Source organism: Pan paniscus, chromosome 19 (genome assembly GCF_029289425.2).
Source record: "Pan paniscus chromosome 19, NHGRI_mPanPan1-v2.0_pri, whole genome shotgun sequence".
NCBI lineage: Eukaryota > Metazoa > Chordata > Mammalia > Primates > Hominidae > Pan > Pan paniscus.
Window position 1 is genome coordinate 17,245,388 of NC_073268.2, and position 20,151 is coordinate 17,265,538.

Here is a 20,151-nt window from a genome sequence, read left to right on the forward strand (position 1 = left end):
CCCATAGCTTTCCCAGCTCCTCTCTCCCGCCCATCACTGGTGTTGGGAAAACACATTGTCTGGAGGTGCGAATAGAGGAGGAAAGGGGGTCTCCTGCCAAGTAGGGTGCTGGCTGCGTTCATTGCTGTCCAGGCAGGGTCTACACACACCCCTGACTGATCCAAAGGCCAGGGGAAGGTGTGTGGGCCTGAAGGTCCAGGTTGAGGGCTGGGTCTTTTTCCTCTCCCAAACTCCCCCCCAACCCCAAGATTCTCCCATCTTTTGGACTGGACCTGCTACCTAAGCATATGGAACCGATTGAAAGAATTTGTATGCTCACCTTATAATTTATGCAAATCAACTCTGTAATTAACTATAATTTGGAGGCATCCTTTGGTATTTGAGACATTTATCCATGAGGAAATGCCCTAGTGATAATGCTCCCGTATTAACATTATTTACTCCACCTGTGTGGTCTCCTCAGCTTGTTTCCCCTCCCCACTCTGATTTTCTGTGCTGGAAGGTGGGGAGGGACAGGGAAGCCCCTCCCTGGAGCCTGCCTCAGTCCTGACGCCTGGGTTCCCCCAGGGGGTTGTGCTGGCCCTGTCCTCCCAATTTTGCCTAAGATTGAAGAAAGAGGTCCAGCTCTGCCTCCTAAGCCCTCTAATACTCTATTCTCTCCTGCTTGATGGGTGGCTTTCTGCTGAGCTTTTACCTCTTCAGGGCCTCAGTGTTCTCATCTCTGAAATGGGGAGAGGAAGGACCTGTCAGGGCCTTTATGGGATAATTGCTGAAAAGTTAATGAAGAGACTGGGAATCCCCAGTCTAGAGGTTGCTGAGGGTATAGGGGAGGAGCAGGAGAAGAGTTTTGGGTGAAGACTCCCTGGCTCATCCTGGGAGGGAGGTAGCATGTAAGTCTTGGGGTACTGGGTGCTGGTGTGTGTAGAGGGGGTACAACTGCTCCTGTCCTCTGCCAAGGGCATTGGGCTGTGGTCAAAAACAGGATGTCATCCCGTGAAAAGTCCCCAGGCCACTCTCCTATGTGGGTCAGAGTTCACAGCTTCAGTGAGCTTTGGGAAACAAGTCTTACTCTTCTGTTTCATCTCCGTTCTCCTTCCTGGTCTTTTGTCCATCTCTGCCCTGGGACATGTTTGTGTTAGCCAGTATACCTAAACTTACAACCACCCTAAAATTAGGCTCATATAAATAGAGATCTGGGGGCTCCCCCTAAATTCACCTTCAGGCCCCTTCTCCCTTTTCCAGGCCACCTGCCTACCCTCTTCACCCTCCTGGAGTTCCAGGAGTCCTGAACTGTCTGTAGCAGTTCTTGGCTGGACTCTGCCTCTGGTCTTTCTGGTCTTAGGTGACCTCTTGTCCATCCTAAGCTTCCCCACTCCATCCAAAGTCAGGGAAAAGGTCCTCCCTTCCCATTTGACAATGAGAGATCCCAGGTCCAAAAGATAGATTACACTGGGTCCTCTTGGGGGATCCAAGTTGGGAAGTGAGTATGTAAAAAGAGGATGAAAAGGGAGCGAGAGAAATTGTGGCTCAGAGAGGCCAACAACACTGACATGAAGCTCTGCAAGGAGGAACTGACTTGAAGACGTGTGGTGTGTGTGTGTTTGGTGGGGGGCATGAGCCTTTCAGGTCTCAAAAATGGAACTTCTTTCTTTCTTACCAAGTCCATGGAGGAAAACTCAGGAAGAGGGGATGGAATTTGGAGAGTTCCAGCCATCCCAGCTCTCCACCCTAGCAATGCTGTCATTTCCTCCATCCTGCAAGAACTGCTTTGTCCCTCTCCCACTGCCCAGCCAACTCTGCGGAAGGAAGGAAGTGCCCCCAGCCCCCACTCCCAGCTGAAATCCTCCTTTCCTGGCAGACCTCACGGACTCAGATCTCACCCCCTACCACTCCCCTAGGAGAGCTGGGGGCCACTGTTTCCTGGATTATCCTAAAAGCTTCCGAGGCCGTGAGGACTTGGCAGCATCCCTGCTCCCTCCTTCACCTCCCCCTTTGGCACTGCCTGTCACCTCCTTTATAAAGCCTGGCTCTTTTATCACCGCCACTTGGCCCTCACTGCCGCCGCCAGCTCTGGGCTCCATGGACTGGTAAGAGAGGCTGTTCCCTGTCCAGTACAGGGGACCTCCACAAAGAGGATCAGGTCTCCACTCTAAAGTGGGGGTCATAGAGAAGGGTCTGGTTCTCTCTGAATTGGGAAGGGGGAGATAAGAGGGAGATCTTGGTGGGGTTTGCATGGAGAACCAAAGGGATCCCTTGGAGGTCTTTTGACTGGGCTGGGGTAGTCAGCCCAGTGGAGAAGTGGGGTAGGGATTCATAGCTGGGAACTTTATTCCGAGAGAAAGGAAGGGCAAATAAATGTTAATAGAAATACAGGGCACACACACTCACTGCCCTGAATGACAGAACACCTGCAAGGATAGTAAGGGAGAAACCACTATCCACATCCTATGGGGAACTGCATTTACGGTGGAGGAGAGAAGACACCCTACACTCAAGCCCACAGGTACACACAGGCATAATATGTACACACATTTGTAGATATACACACACCGACATACAGATGCACTATCCTCAGGTGGGTTCATCTTCTAGACTGAAAAGCGATGGTGGTAGCTAGGGATTTTGAAATTTATAATAAAATTAGTGTCCAGCATTGTGCTTGGCCTTAAGTAGACCCTCGATAAGTGTTTGTTGAATGAAATAAAGGATGAATGAAAGAAAACTATTTGACCCCAGCTTTAGGCTCTATCTGGTTTTCTAAGAATCAGGAGAGTATGGTGGGGAGAGGAGGGGAAATAAGGAATATGTTGGCATCCAGGGTCATCAGCTTGCAGGCTTGGAAGTGCAGCCCGGAGGTGGGAGTGGGAAATAGAGGAGAGGAGTGAGTGAGAAGAGGAAAACAGGACCAGACTCTGGTCTGGTCCCAGCTCTGCTTCTAACTTGCTACTAACGTCCCTGTTTTGGGGTTTGGTTTCCCTACCAGTAAAACGAGGGCTTGGACGAGACAATTTGGGGCTAGACCAGCTTTGATATTCTCATAGTGCAATCTCTACAGGACAGTTGAAGTTTGGAAGGGATCACAAGTGTAGAGTCTGACTTGTCTCAGCAATTCAAGATGGGATCTGTTTGTCCATTAGACTCAAGATAGGAGATGGCTTTGATCTAGGGATTCATTTAAGAATGCTGTTTCCTCCGCCTTCAGGCTCTAGGGGAGCCAGACTTCCAGGGTCATCAATTCTGCCATATTGAGGCCAGATGGACTAGTAGGCAGAATACAGGCTTTGGAACCTGAGAGATCTGAACTCAGTTTCTTCTTCTGTCTTTTAACAACTCTGTAATCTTGGGTAGATCATTTAACTTCTTTGATCTTTGGCTTCCTCATCTGTACAATGGGAATAATAATAATTACTTTGCTGCATGCCCATGAGAATTAGAGATATTTGTGTAAAGCATCTGGAACATAGTAGGTGCTCAGTAAATAAATGCTGTTTGTGATAAACACGGAGACTAATGAGGTTTCTCCAGGTACAAAGTGGATCACTGACTATAGATGAAGCTTGAGAAGAAGAGGGGTGGCAGGAATGGGGGTTGGACGCTTGCAGGGGAAATCTGACTATTTATTTGAGAGAATGAGGAAGAGCAGCAGAAATGGCCCAAGTCCAAGACAGATCTCAGTTTATACAGGAGATGTGATGGGCTGTGTTGTTCAATTTTGAGTAGCAATAAGTATATGGGCAATAGGCTGTGGTGACCTTGCTCATTAAGTTAACATCAGACCATGCGCCGTCATTCCGTGGGAAAACATTTAGCAAGTGGGAAACCAAAAGGGCTGGAAGCAGAGGACTGCAAGTAGAGGGGGACTGGAGGAAAGATAGTGCCAGTACCCTGAGTGAGCAGCAGAAACCTAGGCAGAGCAGGAAATCAGAATGGCTGGGAGTTTCCAGAGACAACTGCATTGTTGTTGAATTTCCTGCTGATGAGCTGCAGGCAGATGGAGGGTCTTTGCTGGTGGAATTCCAGATGGCTACAGGTCTGGTTGGATCGGGGCAGGGCTAAAGGGGGCCTAGAGTGAAAGTAGCAGGGAGTGTCTACCATCCTCAGGCTGAATCCCTGTTGCTTTCCAGGGAAAAGGCAGAAGGGGCCAGGAAGAGAAGGCAATCTGATGCCTATAAATGGGAGGGGAACTTGGTCCCCTACCCAGAGTCAGACCCCTGCACAGGCTTTAGCACCTTAGGAACAGTAGATGCAGCACCAGCAGGCAGCTTGGAGGAGGAGGCAGGAATGCCCAGAGGTCAAATCAGGAACCAGAGTCCCCCACTGGGGGCTCTGTTTTGGACCTGATGAGTGTCTACTCCATTCCAGAGGTAGCTGTGAACTAGGATACAAACCCAACTGGCCAGGATTTGTAGGCTGAATGGATGGAGACAAAGCTGCGTTGATGAAGAGGATTGATTGTCAATTTAGCCATGGCCACAAAGATCCAGAGCAGTTCCTGTGAATCCACATCCAGAGACCCAAGTAACAAGAAGGCAAAAAGCAAACCCCGACTGATCAGAAATCTCAATCCCCCGATGTCAGGCGGCACCTCCGGCTTCCAAATACCTGTCACTTCTCTAGCTTGGTGGCTGCTTTTACAGCATTTCGCCAAGGAAGAAACTGAGGCTTAGAGGCACCTGACCTGCCAGGGTCAGTTTAGCAAGTGCAGGGCTGGGGCTAGAATTTAAATCCGTCAACTTCTAGTCCACAGGTCTTTGTGTATACACCTTAATCCAACCAATATTTACTGGGAACTGACTTATTTAATAATTATAACAAGGATATCTTCCATTTACCCGGCGCTTACCAGGGGCCCCTTAGGCTAAGCATTTTTAGGCATATCAATTTCTTTAAGCCCCCAGGAGACCCTACCAATGTGTACCCAGGTTGTCCGGATGAGGGAAATGAGCCTTAGAAAAGAGGGAGATGCACAGATGAATCCGACATCGATTCTGGATAAGAACGTGTGTGTGTCTGAGGGGTACCATGCACATACGCATACACACATGGATTGATTTTCACCCCGCTTATGCACTCAGTTTAGCTGTTTTTGAGTTACAGTTTGAGTGTGTCCCAAACGGGCATGCAGGACAGGTAAACCAATGGCGGGGGGGAATAGGGGCTGTAGAGGCGAGATTAAATCAGCCTAAATTCAAGTATGAAGTCGACTGTAAAGAGGAAAACGAAATTTTAAAAAGCCGACGGCAAAGCGCACAGAGGAGACCAATCTGAAAAATGAAAGAAATAGGGAAATTCATCTGCATTGCCCTGTGAAAAAAGGGGTCACATGGAGAGATCAACACTGCGGCATGGGAGTGAAGCATGGGGCCACTTCAGCGGCCAGGCAGAAGAATGCGTGGGTGGAGGACGGAACTTCCCTACGCACCGGTGCTTGGCGGGTCTCGGAAATGTCGACCCATCCAGATCTTGAGGGAAGTTTTTATGAGCTCCGCGAGCGCGCTGAAATTTTACCAGAATATTGCACTGGGCATGTGCATTTTTCTCAAAGGAATCCAAGACCCCTCCCCAAAGTTAAGAACCTTGGGTTTAGTTATTCTGGTGAGAATTAGGAAGGAATGGTGGCAAGGGATAGCTCAATTCCTTCCAGAAGTGTCCCTTCCCAGGGCCATTCAGGCGCCTGCCCATTCTTCAGAACCGGGTGCTCGGGGGCGAGGGTGTGCGTAGGCTGAGCATTTCCCGAAGGACAGGAGGGCGAGGAGAGGCGAATTTGAGAGGTGGATTTCTTAGGCACTGGGGTTGCTACCTAAGGGGAGGAGCAAAGTGACAGCTGCTGGGACCTGGGACCGGAGTAGGGGGGCAGAAGAGACCGGTGGTGGGCAGAGGCTGGGAGAGGGGAGGAGAGGAGGTGGTCACCCAGAAAGGTCAGAGAGGGATACCCCGAAAGGGAGAGGGAAAAAAGGACGGGGAAGGGTGGTGGTGGAGAGAAGCGGCGCGGGGTGCGGGGGGTGAGGCAGGGCAGGGGACGGGGGTCGGGGGTCGGGGGTCGGGGGAATGGCGAAGGAGGGCAGCCAAGACAAATTTCACACGGCCTAGGCCTAGAGGCGAACTGGAAACATACTTGGCGCTCAATCTTGTTTCCTTCTTTCCTCCCAGTTCCGGGGCAGGGCTGCCCGTTCAGAGAGGGTCAAGGGCCATCGAGGCAACCTAAGGGTTGCTGCCTAAGGGTGGCTCTGTCTCACCCCCAGGACCTGCCCCCTTATCCATACCCCCTGGGTCTTAGTCCTGCGTCCTCTGCTAGACCGAGCCAGCTCCAGGGCAGTTTTCCACCCGGCGGGGCGGGTCTTAGAACCTGGGAATCACCCCGCCCGGGCCCCTCTCCCTGGGAGTGGAGGGGACCAGGGAGGAGCGAGGGAGCGGGCGGCGCACGCCCTAGTTATCTTTCCTCTCCCACTCCCGCCCGCCCCCTCCTCGCAGCCCTGGCTGGGCCTCCGGTCCAGCCGAGCCCTCAAGGGTTAAAGGCGGCCGCAGGTGAGGTGGGCGGGGCCGCGAGTCCGGGGGAAAAAGCAGCGCTGGGGAGAGGATGAAGGCAGAGAGCGCGGGTGAGTCACGGGCGGAGCTGGCCTTGTTCGCTCGCTGTCTCCTGCCCGCCCTCCGTCCTCCGCCCTCTCGCCGGCGCTCACCTCCGCCGCCTGCCGCCTGCCGCCAGCCGCTGGGTCTGGCTCGCCCTGGGCTCCTGCCCCTCACCGCTGGAGAGCTCGCCGGCGCACAGGGCCCATGAGCGACCGTCTGTAGCGCACCAGCCAGCCGTGCCCGGAGCCCGCCGCAGCCTCGAGGTAGGAGCGCGGGTCGGGGTGGCCAGGGGTGAGCGCTACGGAGATTGTCTCGAAAAAACGCACTCCGAACGCGCCCCAGCCTCCTATGGCCTTGGGAGCGGTGTGGTCCTAAAGGATCTGAGAGGTTAGAACCCCGATGGAGGGAAAACTGGGCGGACGGGAGAGACTGGAGGGACTGAGGAGGCTGGAAACCGGGGCAACTGGAGCGACTGGGACAACCAGAGGACCGGGACATTGAGAACTGGGAGTACTAGCCGGTGATCCAGAGAGGCAGAGCCGAATGGGGCATAAGGGTGCACCGACTTGCCTTCCCACTTCGCGGAGCGAGAAGCCTGCGATGTACGCTGTGCTCTCTCCTTTCCTGAAATCTTTCTAGGCCTGGAAGTGAACCGGACACATACTTGGCACTCAATCCTGTTCCCTTCTTTCCTCTCAGCTCTGGGGCAGGACAGCGCTGCCCGTCTGGGGCAGGTGGGTCAAGGACCATAGAGGCAACCTAAGGGTTGCCACCTAAGGGTGGCTCCATATCACCCCCAAGACCTGCCCCCTCCTCTATTCTCCTGGGTCTTAGTTTTGCATCTTCTGCTAGACTGAGCCAGCTCCAGGGCAGTTTTCCACCCAGTGGGACGGGTCTTAGAACCTGAGAATCACCCCGCTTTGGGTTTCTGAAATCTTGGTAGCAGGCCATTGCATCCCAGGCCTGGGCTCTCCAGCTCTCTGCCAGGAGAAGCCACTCTGGAGCCCAGATTATCCTAGCCTTCCCATCCTCCAGCCCCTGGGGCAGTTCCCAGGCACCAAAAGCTGTTAGGGTCCCTGGCTTCACAGCTCCCGCTCAGCCCCTTGTGTGCTGCCCCACCCCGGCCTGGGGCTCCGTTCCTGCAACTTCACCCTGTTTTTGTCTTGTGGTGAGGCAGCAGGAGCCTGAGTAGGTGCCCCCGTCCTCCTCTCCCTCTCTCTCCCAGGCTATCAGTGCCACCTCCCTGGTCCCAGAGGCAGAAGATGGTAGGGTCAGCTAAGCCCTGCTGTAGGAAGGAAACAATCCTGCCCTAAGTCACTGGTCTCCTCCCCCACCAGTAGAGAAGACCCAGGCACACAAACCTGCCCAGCTGAGGCACCAGGGCTTCCAGGCCTTAGGGAGAGGTGGTGAGAAAAGAGTGAACTTCAAGCCACAGATATGTGATTGAGAAAGCGTTGGGGGTCTTTAGCGTTCTAAGGGTCTACAGAAAGACTGGTTTACAGAAAGTAACAGACTGAGAGTCCAGGAGTTAGGAGACCTGGTTTATTGAATGAATAAATGAACATCCTTGTCCAAGTCACTGTGCCAAGTCATTCAGTCTGCTTCCTTCTCTTCAAAATAAGAAGATTGGCCTGGAGCAGTGGTTCTCAACATTTGCTGCATATAAGAATCTTCTGGTGGTGGGGGAGAGCTTCTGAAAAATGATCCATGCCTAGGATGCACTCACTTATGTCATCTTTTTGGGCAATTCTTGCTCTTAAGTTCTGTGGTTATGACTTCTCTTGTTGCCCTCCTCTTCCTGCACTCTGACCTTGTATCACTTAAAGGGGTGCAATTGTATCTTCCAGAGCTTGCTGTCAAGCTCTTCTCTGGGGAAGCCATTCCCTCCCAACTTTATATCTGGGCCTCCCCTAGCATGGAGAGGAAGATGGGTAGCAGTCAGAGAGTTGCCTGGCACTGGTATGAGTCACGAGAGGGATGGAAATTTGGTTTTCTCTGGTGGGGGTATCTCCCAGATTCCGGGGGTATTTGGTGGCCAGAGAGCTGCTCCCCAGGGAGGTGAAGTCCCTGCTTGAGGGAAGGGGGTGGGGGCATGTGAGTCGGTTTAGTGGGCCCGATGTGACCAGGCCAGGCGGGGAGCAGCGTAGACAGTGAAATGCTTTTCATTACTGAACATGCTTTGGGAATGGCATGAGAACTCTTTCAAAGACTCAGGACCCGTTTGGGGCTTTATGAGGGGCAGGTCACCTGAAGCTTTGGGTTTCAGAAATAGACCATCCCCTCTCCCATCTGTATCCTGAGTTAAACTGGGGAAGCTGAGATGGGTCTAGATCCTCCATTTGGGCTGACAGCAGGTCTGCAGGGGGAAAATGCCACTGCCCCTTGTGCTGGCCTGGGCAGCTGGGGTGGGGATGGTTCTAGCACTGTGCTGTAGGTGTATCTGACCTACCATCCTGGGAGTGGCCCAACTCTAGGGATGAGCTGGGTCATACGGCAGGGATCACCCAGAGGAAGGTAGACCTCCATCATCCTCTGTGCTTGGATGAGAACCTCACATCTTGGACCCTTCCTCGCACTCCCGAATTCTCTAAACTCATCTCTAGTCCTCGTTCAGAGGTGCATCCTTCTTTTACACCTGGGGCCAGAGAAGAGGACCTGGGTTAGGAGGGAAAGTGAGCTGGTTATTTCCCTTACTTTTCTGCTTCTTCGCCTCCTTTAGGTCCCGTCTGAGGTGCCCCTGACCGTCCCTGCCCTCACCCCACCCCGGATCCCGGCAATGCTAACCGCTGTCTGCGGCTCTCTGGGCAGCCAGCACACGGAAGCGCCGCACGCCTCCCCGCCGCGCCTCGACCTGCAGCCTCTCCAAACTTACCAGGGCCACACGAGCCCTGAGGCCGGGGACTACCCCTCCCCGCTGCAGCCTGGAGAGCTGCAGAGCCTCCCGCTGGGCCCGGAGGTGGACTTCTCGCAGGGCTATGAGCTGCCAGGGGCCTCCTCGCGGGTAACCTGCGAGGACCTGGAAAGCGACAGTCCCTTGGCCCCGGGCCCCTTTTCCAAGCTCCTGCAGCCGGACATGTCACACCATTATGAATCGTGGTTCAGGCCGACTCACCCAGGCGCGGAGGATGGCTCGTGGTGGGACCTTCATCCGGGCACCAGCTGGATGGACCTCCCCCACACTCAGGGCGCGCTGACCTCACCTGGCCACCCGGGGGCGCTTCAGGCGGGCTTGGGGGGCTACGTCGGAGACCACCAGCTTTGTGCCCCGCCACCCCACCCGCATGCGCACCACCTCCTTCCAGCTGCCGGAGGGCAGCATCTCCTAGGGCCGCCCGACGGGGCTAAGGCCTTGGAAGTAGCCGCCCCGGAGTCTCAAGGGCTGGATTCCAGCCTGGACGGGGCGGCGCGTCCCAAAGGCTCCCGGCGGTCGGTGCCCCGCAGCTCAGGCCAGACCGTCTGTCGCTGCCCCAACTGTCTGGAGGCGGAGCGACTGGGGGCTCCGTGTGGGCCCGATGGGGGCAAGAAGAAGCATTTGCACAACTGCCACATCCCGGGCTGCGGGAAAGCCTACGCCAAGACGTCGCACCTGAAGGCGCACCTGCGCTGGCACAGCGGCGACCGTCCCTTCGTGTGCAACTGGCTCTTCTGCGGCAAGCGCTTCACGCGCTCGGACGAGCTGCAGCGCCACCTCCAGACCCACACCGGCACCAAGAAGTTCCCCTGTGCAGTCTGCAGCCGCGTCTTCATGCGCAGCGACCACCTGGCCAAGCACATGAAAACCCACGAGGGCGCCAAGGAGGAGGCGGCTGGGGCGGCCTCGGGAGAGGGCAAGGCCGGCGGCGCAGTGGAGCCCCCCGGGGGCAAAGGCAAACGCGAGGCCGAGGGCAGCGTGGCTCCCTCCAACTGATCTCCTCGGTGCCGCCTCCCTGCGGGTCTCCCGGGGGGCACTGGATGCGAGCCCCCAGGTCCGACGTCCTTGGGGGTGGCTTGAGGAAGAGGGGAAGGTGCGTATTTATTCAGGGAGGAGGAAAAGTGGTGCAGGGACAGGGAGATGGGGCGCTAGGGGTTCTTAGTCTCTGGGGCTACTAGGCAGGATGAATTTGACTGGGCCGGTAGGAGCTGCGCAATGCCCCTCTGTTCTCCCCTGCCTCACAGTTTCCCTCGCCCCTGGGCTGGGGGGTTGGGGTGGGACACCCGTACCGCGGCTGGCTGGCGGGGACAGGCTAGAGGAGACAGCAAGTCCCAGTCCCCGGAGCAGAGAGAAGTGGGGCCGGCCCGGGGCGCTGGTGGTGGCTGTCTGGACACGTCCTTAGCGCCTGGGAACCAGGACATAAAAGCGCCTCCGGAGCCGCCCTGCGGCGGGGTCCCTTTCATCCCACTTAAAGTGCTTCTGCCCCTAGGGTTTCCGGAGGGAGAGCCGAGATGGGATGGGGGAGCCTGGGGGTCCCCCTTGGCAGGGGTGTCTCTCTCTGGTTTGGAGGGTTGTTGCTGTAAAAATAACTCCTTTGATGAGCTTCCTTATTAACCCTTTCAGACCCAGTCAGATGGAACCATGAAGGAAGAGGGAAAGAGGGCTGCCATTCCTGACAGCCTCCCAGCCAGGGCTGGCGATAAAGGACAGAGTTAGATGTAGGGGGCGAGTAGGGAAGTCCCCTTCTAAAATGAGAGATAGGGATTTGGTGGGGTATGGAAGGAACTAACCCTTTCCCTCTCCACCTCTGATTCAGCCCTTAATTCTTGGTCTATGATAAATAAAGTTCAGTAGTCTCACATTCCCCATCTATTACCCTAGGTGTGTTTTCAAGGCAGCCAGCGGTAGAATCCATGTAGTTCCCACCAGTTGCCTTCCCCTCAGGGATGGAAGGAAGAGGGTTTCTTGGGCTGGTTGAGGGCAGATTGGGGGTGTCTCAACAGAGGGACCTCCACTGGTTCCCACTCAGAGTGGAGGCCTGCAGCCTACCTGACCATCTCTTTAGCTGTCACCAGGAAAATAAACCCCACTGTCTCTCTAGCTGGGCCCTTGTTTTTCCCTTGCCCCTGCCATAGCGTGTTCATTAGGGGATTCCTTCCTCCCCCTCATCTCACAGGGGAAGGGAGAGGAAAGAGTTGTTCTCCCACTGGAAGGGGTTCTGCCTTCTGAGGTGACATCCAGGAAGCTGTCCCCACTCCCTTCTCCTTTAGATGCTAGAAACACATTTTGATTCTGATCATGGGGTGGGGGAGAGAGGAAGGGACGGAGGGGAGAAGCCCAGCAGAAGCTGAGCCAGGCAGAGGGGCAAGAAGCTGATATGAGGAAGGGTCTGACAGGCCACAGCCCTTGCAGCCGGAGGGCTTTCCCACACTCGAGAGAGGGGCCTTACAGTCCCTCTGACACCCCTCCCCCTTCCCCTTGCTCCCTTTCTTCACCCGGAGCCCTCTGCAGAGATTAGCTGTGTATTGATTTTTAAGTTATAAGCAAAGGGTATTTTATTTAATATTAGGTTATGTGTGTGCATGTTGTGTGTACCTGTGTGCATGTATGTGTGTTTCTCTACTGAGCCTGGGGTCTCTAGCCAGGGAGACCCCATCTTATTCACCATGTCCAAGATCCTGGGATCTGGGCCCAGCATCTCTTCCTCCCTTGTAGATGCTGGAGCCCAGCCAAGGTCTGGGAGCTATATGGGAAGTGGGGGCTGGGATCTGGGTGGGAATATGTGTTTGTATACAAAGGGGCCCTCCTTAAAAGGGACAGGATGACCTTCCCGAGGAACTCATTGGCCTGGGGTAGTTTAAGAAGTAATGTTCTTTCTTTCTTTCTCTTTTCCCTACCTCCTGCTGACCCAACCAGAGATCCCCTTCCTTGCTGAGAGGGTTGGGGGCAGGAGGAGAGTTGGCAGTGCCCGCAAGTTGCCTGGCCAGGTGGAGAGGGGGAGAGAGGAAGGGCACTGTGGGTGTAAGATGCCTTTCTCCTCCACCCATCGAAACCAGCCACCCCCTCCCTGTGCCAAGACAGCCTTTTCCAGTGGCCATCCTAAGGGGAACTCCCAAATGGGTGTTGGTGGTGGACATAGATGCTCCCCCCAATGGAAGCCCCAAGCTCTGAGGTATGCTGGTAGAGGCTTTGGATAGGTTTTCTTCTGCTCCCCTCTTTTATAGATCTAGGCTGCTTGGCTGCCTGTCTTTCTAGGCAGTCCCCCTAGAGGAAAAATGTAGGAATTTATTTTTTCTTTAACTGCTGTGAACTCACTTTGAGGGGGTAGGAGGAGGGAGAAACAGCCTGTGTTTTTTATGCAATAAAGTCATCAACTACATCATGCTTCCTTTGTGTTCCAGCTCTGTTTCCTTTTTGACTCAGTGTCCCTCAGCAGTGAGGACCAGGTCTGGGCCACAGAGTGGGGTGGATGCTTCCCAGTGATCCTGCAGCCCCTTGGAAAGCCTCATGTCTATTGAGTTGGGTTGGAGCTGGGGTCTGATCCTGCCCCAGAGGTGGCTGGTACAGAAGGAGGGAGGTTCTTCCTCTGGGTTGATACCCGGGCTGTCCCTCCCTGGTCTCATACCTGTGGTTATGAGAAGTTTCTAGATATCTCTTTCCTCTTCCACATACAAGCCCCTTCTTTCCCTTCCCCTGCTAAGAACACTGGTTCCCTCTTTCCCAGGCACTGGCTCCCTCACTCCATCCCCATGGAGGGTGCATGTCAGTCCATCCCCTGCCTGTGACTGAGCTGGGGGTGACTGGCAGTGATTACTTCACCCAGGATGATCCTTATCAGGGACAAGGCGATGAAAGGCAGCCGAGCTATCTGATGGGCTCCCGCCCAGCTGGAAAGTATGAGGGAAAGGCTCCTACTGTAGCTCACAGCTAGAGACCCACCATGGTTACACAACCACAAGGCACACAAACATACCCGCACTGGACCCACGTGCACCCGCCCCCAGAGATATGCAGAAATATCTATCTGTACACATCTTCCCAGGCCTCCCAGTGCTTGATACAAAGTTGGTGCCTAATTCACATCAAATGAGTAGAAAGCCTCATGATTCCAGAGCCCCAAAGCCAGGAAGGTTGACAGAAGATAGGTTTTGGGCTCTAAGGGGGCTGGGGGGCGGGGGTTACTGTGTTCTTTCACCTCATTCTACCTTTTTGCCAAAAGTATTATTTTCCCCTAGTGGGATTTCTAGATCCACCACTCTAACCCTAACCCAATTTCTCGAAGCCAAATCTGGTACTCAGGCTGGCCCATCCCATAACTTAATTTGGGATCCTGGGGTCACAATGTTTATGGCTACCTTAGGATAGGGGCATCAGAATGAATGATTTAGGGGTTGTAGAGGAAACCAGACTGGTTTGGGGCCAATTGTTTTGTTTCCACCTGCTGCTAGATTTAGAAGGCTGGGAGGAGGAAGGACAGGAGTGTTTTCCCAAGACCTTATGCCAGCCCCACTCCTCCAGGTGCCTCTTTTGTCTTCCTGGTTCTAGGGGAGTTAGACCCCAGGAACTTGGTGAGTCCCCTCCTCCTTTACCCCCATCGCTGCCCCCAGGGACAGGAGGGCAGCTGTGCGGCCGGCTGGGCCTGTCTGGGCAGGGCTGGGGCCACCCCTCCTCCCCATGCAGCTCCTCCCGCTGACCTGCATTCTTAGCAGGGGCCTTTGGTGGGGCTCTGACACTTGCTTCCTTGCTGGAAATGCTGCCTGGCTGGCCTGCCCCCCATCCCCCCCACGACGGAACCCAAAGCCACCTCTGACCCCCCTCAGATGGGGTGCCTGGCAGGAGGATCATGGAGGGCCAAGGAAGGGGTTAGGGAAATCAGAACATCTGGGCTGGCTCTCTGGGTTCCTCTCCTGGGAAGTGGAAGTAGAATCTACTCCTAACCTCTAGGGTGGGTGAATGAAATAAGAAATGAGAAAGTGACAGAGAAGACAGCCTGGGAACTGCAACCTGGGGGTGCGCTGTGGCCTCTCTCTGCCTCTCCTCCTGCCTGTTTCCGCCCCACAGTGGGAAGCCGGGGAACTGCAGGAGATGAACCCGCCTTCCTGCAAGCTGCTTCAGGTGCCCAGATTTCTCAGCACACAGCTTCGATGTTTGCTTCTGGAATGACATTAATTGGCAACCTCACAACCCCTCCCCGACACTGTATCAGAAACAGCCTTCACCTTCCCATTAATCCTAGCGTGACTGACCGCCAGCACCCTAGCAGAGTAGGCTTGAAAGAAGGCCAAACTCCACTAAAACACTGTTAGAATTGTTTTCTTTCTTTCTTTCTTTTTTTTTTTTTTTTTTTTTTTTTTTGAGACGGAGTTTTGCTCTTGTTGCCCAGGCTGGAGTGCAATGGCGCGATCTCAGCTCACTGCAACCTCCGCCTCCCAGGTTCAATCGATTCTCCTGCCTCAGTCTTCCCAAGTAGCTGGGATTGCAGGCATGTGCCACCACGCCTGGCTAATTTTGTATTTTTAGTAGAGATGGGGTTTCTCCATGTGAGCCAGGCTGGTCTCGAACTCCCGACCTCAGGGGATCCGCCCACCTCAGCCTCCCAAAGTGCTAGGATTACAGGCATGAGCCACCACACCCGGCCCACTGTTAGAATTGTCAAGCAAATACAGTAAAGTCAGAGGATACAAGGTCAATGTACAAAAGTCAATAGTGTTCCTATACACTAATAACAAACTATACAAAAAAGAAATCAAGAAGATAGTCCCATTTACAATAGCTATCAAAATAATAAAATATTTAGGAATAAATTTAACCAAAGAGGTGAAAGATCTGTACTCTGAAAATAAGATATTGATGAAAGAAACTGAAGAAGACACAAAGACATGGAAAGATATTTCGTGCTCACGGATTGGAAGAATTACTGTTGCTAAAATGTGCATACTACTCAAAGCCATCTATAGATTCAGTGCAACCCCTGGAAGCAGATAACCTACAGCATCTCCCCTCTCTCCATTCTGGAGGGCTCCACAGAGCAAAAGGGTGTAAGATGCATTTGTCTTAATGATGGCTATGGAGAGACGGTTTGTAGAGAAAAATGAACTGAAAATCAAAACATTTGGGATCAGAGTGTACCTCCACATGACTGTGTGTCACCTTTGGCCAAGACTTCTTTGTGGTTTCAGTTTCACTACAGGTAAAGGCACCAAATCTTTGAACTAGAAAGTTCTAAATTTCCTTTTAAAGCGATCTTCCTATGGGTTTGAGCACTATCAGACAGATAGGTCCTCTGGGATCAGATGGGTTTTGTGCACACTTTCCCTTATTTATTTATTTTAAGAGACAGGGTCTTGCTCTGTCACCGCGGCTGGAGTACAGCGGTGTGATCTTGGCTCACTGCAGCCTCAATCTCTCTGGCTCAAGAGATCCTCCCACCTCAGCCTTCAGAGCAGCTAGGCACGCACCACCACGCCCAGCTAATTTTAAAATATTTTCTGTAGAGGCGAGGTCTTGCTGTGTTACCCAGGCTGGTGTTGAACTCCTGGGTTCAAGTGATCCTCCCACCACCGCCTCCCAGAGTGCTGGGATTACAGGTGCGAGCCCCCCCGCACCCAGCCTCCACCACTCTCGTATTCTGTATCTTATTCCCCTGGGCGCCTCCAGCCTGGGATTGCGCCTCTGGGATTCAAACCAGGACTCAAGTATCTGAGGTTCTTCCTTAATCTCCAGATGTCCCAGCAGTCCCCTTTCTCTGACAAAGTCTCCCTTTTCACGCGGGATCCTTTCCACCCCCAGCTCCAGCTCCCCGCAGTGACTCCGTGGGGTTAGCAGCCTTTGTCAGGCCTCAAATGGGCGCCTGGGTAGGTAGGACAGGGAGCCAGGTGGGACTCGCAAGGCCGCTCTGCTCCGGGAAGTGGTGCAGGCGCGCGCCCTGGTGGAAAACGGCGGAGCTGCAGGCTCCGTTCCGGCTCCGACCCCGAGGCCGAAGGCCTTCCAGGTCACCTGAGAGTCTCCGCCCAATGGGGCGGCCCTGGCCAGAAGCGGAGGAGGTGGCACCCGGGACCGAGCTGGGGTCTTGGAGGGAGAGAGGGTGAGGGGAATACAGTACTGGGGGTGAGAGAAGGGTTGGACAGAAGAGGGTCGGGTATCTGGGCATGCGCAGGGCCGCAGGACTCTTGGTGGGGTAGCGAGGGGGACGGTCCCACGACTGCTCCGAAGGGCCGGGACTCCCAGTGGGGGCGGGACCCCCGGAGTGCCCGCCTGCGGACTCCCAAGCCTGGAGCCTGGGGAGAGGGTGGGCACCTCCGTTCCCGCACACCTGTGCATGGTGTGTGCGCCGAGCGTCCAGGAGCCACGGCGGTGTCTTCCTTGCGCGTCTTTTACACGTGTGGGGGTAGGCTGCTCCTCGGGGCCGAGCCGTGGCCAGGGTTATGGAGAGGCCCGCCTCTCCCCAGATGGCATCGTCGAGCCCTGACTCCCCATGTTCCTGCGACTGCTTTGTCTCCGTGCCCCCGGCCTCAGCCATCCCGGCTGTGATCTTTGCCAAGAACTCGGACCGACCCCGGGACGAGGTGCAGGAGGTGGTGTTTGTCCCCGCAGGCACTCACACTCCTGGGAGCCGGCTCCAGGTGGGTTAGACTTTATGGGGTGCTGGGAGGTGTGGCAGATCTCTGCATTCTTTTAAGACCTTCATCCCTGCTCCCCACACCTGGGAGGCTGCCAGAAGTAGTGGAAGAGCATGAGCTTTAGGTCTACCAACCTGGACCTGAGCCCATTATGTAGCCTCAGTCTACCTCAGTTTCCTCTTCTGTAAAATGGGAATGAGACCTTCCTCAAAGGGATCTATAAGGTAATTGGCAGAGTGCCACACTCGAGGGGCCGCCCCTCTATGAGTGGACGCTTCCTTTCTCCTCCCTCACCTCCAGTGCACCTACATTGAAGTGGAACAGGTGTCGAAGACGCACGCTGTGATTCTGAGCCGTCCTTCTTGGCTATGGGGGGCTGAGATGGGCGCCAACGAGCATGGTGTCTGCATTGGCAACGAGGCTGTGTGGACGAAGGAGCCAGTTGGGGAGGGGGAAGCCCTGCTGGGCATGGACCTACTCAGGTGCAGACCCTGCCCTTCCTCATCTGCCTGACACACCAGAAAACTAGGGGCTGAGTTTTGACCTGGGCCCATCCATCCCTCCCCCAGCCTGGTTCACAGGGGCCTCCTCCTCTCTGCAGACTTTGCCCTTGTGCCTTCGTGAAGAAGGCTGCAGCAGCAGCCACCTTTGGGCCTCTCCTGGCCCAGAAATAGAGCAGTGGTTATTTATTTATTTTCAGTTGAAATCTTACATAGAGTCCCAATTTATAAAACCAGTAATAGTGGATGGAGCAGCTCTGGGTGGAGAGAGGTTAGGGGCTCAGGACACTTCTCTCTCTGAAACTGTGTTTCAGGCCTTTTCATGGAACCCTCAAAGCATAGCACATGGAACCAGAGCATTGAAGGCCACTGGCATAATTGCATTTGATACGATCAGTGCCAGCAGATTTGCTGTGTGACTTGGGCCTATCACCAAACCTCTCCGGGCCTCTTCTGTCCCCTGGAGCTTCTGCCACCAGCCATTGATCCCTCTGTCACCCTTCTGTCCCTTGGCCCTCTCTCTTGCCAGGCTGGCTTTGGAACGGAGCAGCTCTGCCCAGGAGGCCTTGCATGTGATCACAGGGTTACTGGAGCACTATGGGCAGGGGGGCGGCTGCCTGGAGGATGCTGCGCCATTCTCCTACCATAGCACCTTCCTGCTGGCTGACCGCACTGAGGCGTGGGTGCTGGAGACAGCTGGGAGGCTCTGGGCTGCACAGAGGATCCAGGGTGAGGTGTTCCCTTTCTCCCAGCTTTGGGAAGTGGGAGAGATGGTAGGGGCAGGGAGGGGCCCGATCCAGGTGCAAGCCTGTCGGGACATCCAGGGAGATGGGAGATGAGCCCACTTGGGAATTCTCCTCCCCTTCACTTGGTTAAGTCTTCCGTGTGCTACAGCCTGTTGCTTCCTCTGGGAAGCCTTCCTGGACTTCCCTGGGTGGTCAGGTTTCCTGCTTATATGCAAGCAGGTACTTCTTTTTCATCGCATTCAACACAGTTGCATGCTTACGTTTATCTCTGTGATTATTTTGTCTGCCTCCCCCACCACAACGTAGGCTCCATGAGGGTAGGTAGTTCTCTTCTCCACCATGTTCTCAGCACCTCGCCCAGTGCCTGGCATAGAATAGATGCTCAATGGTAAATGAACCACTCCCCCATCTCCTCCACAGAGGGGGCCCGCAACATCTCCAACCAGCTGAGCATTGGCACGGACATCTCGGCCCAACACCCGGAGCTGCGGACTCATGCCCAGGCCAAGGGCTGGTGGGATGGGCAGGGTGCCTTTGACTTTGCTCAGATCTTCTCCCTGACCCAGCAGCCTGTGCGCATGGAGGCTGCCAAGGCCCGCTTCCAGGCAGGGCGGGAGCTGCTGCGGCAATGGCAAGGTTAGTGAACGGTGGAGGGGGCCGGGGGCCAGGAGGGCCACAGCAGTGCCAGCCACTCTCCCCTCCCACAGCTTCCCCCTCTACTCCTTGGCAGGGGGCATCACGGCAGAGGTGATGATGGGCATCCTCAGAGACAAGGAGAGTGGTATCTGTATGGACTCGGGAGGCTTTCGCACCACGGCCAGCATGGTGTCTGTCCTGCCCCAGGATCCCACGCAGCCCTGCGTGCACTTTCTTACCGCCACGCCAGACCCATCCAGGTGGGAAGAATGAGGGTGGGGAAGGCTGGGGAGAAGAGAGGATCTGATATATCTCCGTCCTTCCATCTGTGCCCCTCTAGGTCTGTGTTCAAACCTTTCATCTTCGGGGTGGGGGTGGCCCAGGCCCCCCAGGTGCTGTCCCCCACTTTTGGAGCACAAGACCCTGTTCGGACCCTGCCCCGATTCCAGACTCAGGTAGATCGTCGGCATACCCTGTACCGTGGACACCAGGCAGCCCTGGGGCTGATGGAGAGAGATCAGGTATCCCCCAGGGAGTAGGGGCTACCTTGAGGGGATGATAGACCTCCCCCACTCCCAGTGGGACTCTGGAAATATGAAGGAACTTGGGAGTGGAAGAGATTTCAGAGCTGGGGAGAGCAGTTCCTCCCTTCAAAGCCAGCAACTGCCTTTGGGGAATGTCGGGGGGTCTCTCCTTTCTCCTGCTTGTGTGAGGTGGTACACAGTCCCCCCTTCACCTGGCAGGAAGCCTGTCCCGGACAGACTCATCTCAGCTTTCCCTTGGGGCAGGATCGGGGGCAGCAGCTCCAGCAGAAACAGCGGGATCTGGAGCAGGAAGGCCTCGAGGCCACACAGGGGCTGCTGGCCGGCGAGTGGACCCCACCCCTCTGGGAGCTGGGCAGCCTCTTCCAGGCCTTCGTGAAGAGGGAGAGCCAGGCTTATGCGTAAGCTTCATAGCTTCTGCTGGCCTGGGGTGGACCCAGGACCCCTGGGGCCTGGGTGCCCCGAGTGGTGGTGAAGTTGGAGCAATCCCTTCACGCTCCTTGGCCATGTTCTGAGCGGCCAGCTTGGCCTTTGCCTTAATAAATGTGCGTTATTTTCTCTTCAGTGAACTTTATCCCAGGACCAGTGGGGGTGGGAGAGCCAAGTGAGGCCCAAAGGCAGCTGTGGGCT

General features: G+C 55.1%; 2 protein-coding genes across 10 annotated transcripts; both read left to right on the top strand.

The window, feature by feature from the left end:
* The first annotated feature begins 9,286 nt into the window (after positions 1 to 9,286).
* SP6 (Sp6 transcription factor) lies at positions 9,287 to 12,862 on the top strand. The gene has a single exon (XM_055101378.3). The coding sequence runs from the start codon at positions 9,344 to 9,346 to the stop codon at positions 10,472 to 10,474; it is 1,131 nt and encodes a 376-aa protein (XP_054957353.2). The 5' UTR covers positions 9,287 to 9,343; the 3' UTR covers positions 10,475 to 12,862.
* A 3,552-nt stretch (positions 12,863 to 16,414) lies between these two features.
* SCRN2 (secernin 2) lies at positions 16,415 to 20,079 on the top strand. Of its 9 annotated transcripts, none has more exons than XM_063598963.1 (8): positions 16,415 to 16,562; positions 16,927 to 17,100; positions 17,398 to 17,579; positions 18,127 to 18,326; positions 18,764 to 18,979; positions 19,074 to 19,239; positions 19,320 to 19,500; positions 19,723 to 20,079. In XM_063598963.1, exons 2-8 carry the CDS (start codon positions 16,927 to 16,929, stop codon positions 19,924 to 19,926), a joined length of 1,323 nt encoding a protein of 440 aa, XP_063455033.1. In that variant the 5' UTR covers positions 16,415 to 16,562; the 3' UTR covers positions 19,927 to 20,079. The 9 variants fall into 9 exon arrangements, with proteins under 9 accessions (XP_063455033.1, XP_063455035.1, XP_063455036.1 ...); XM_063598965.1 differs by having other exon boundaries at positions 19,768 to 20,079; XM_063598966.1 differs by having other exon boundaries at positions 19,320 to 19,434.
* Positions 20,080 to 20,151: the final 72 nt, after the last annotated feature.

What these genes read in the sequence shown, in the direction of transcription:
- SP6 (XM_055101378.3), top strand. Translation starts at nt 9,344, where the DNA reads ATGCTAACCGCTGTCTGCGGCTCTCTGGGCAGCCAGCACACGGAAGCG.
- SCRN2 (XM_063598961.1), top strand. Translation starts at nt 16,903, where the DNA reads ATGGAGAGGCCCGCCTCTCCCCAGATGGCATCGTCGAGCCCTGACTCC. An exon ending in CTGGGCATGGACCTACTCAG is followed by an intron (nt 17,580 to 18,126) that starts GTGCAGACCCTG and finishes CTCTCTTGCCAG; the next exon opens with GCTGGCTTTGGAACGGAGCA. An exon ending in GCCACGCCAGACCCATCCAG is followed by an intron (nt 19,240 to 19,319) that starts GTGGGAAGAATG and finishes GTGCCCCTCTAG; the next exon opens with GTCTGTGTTCAAACCTTTCA.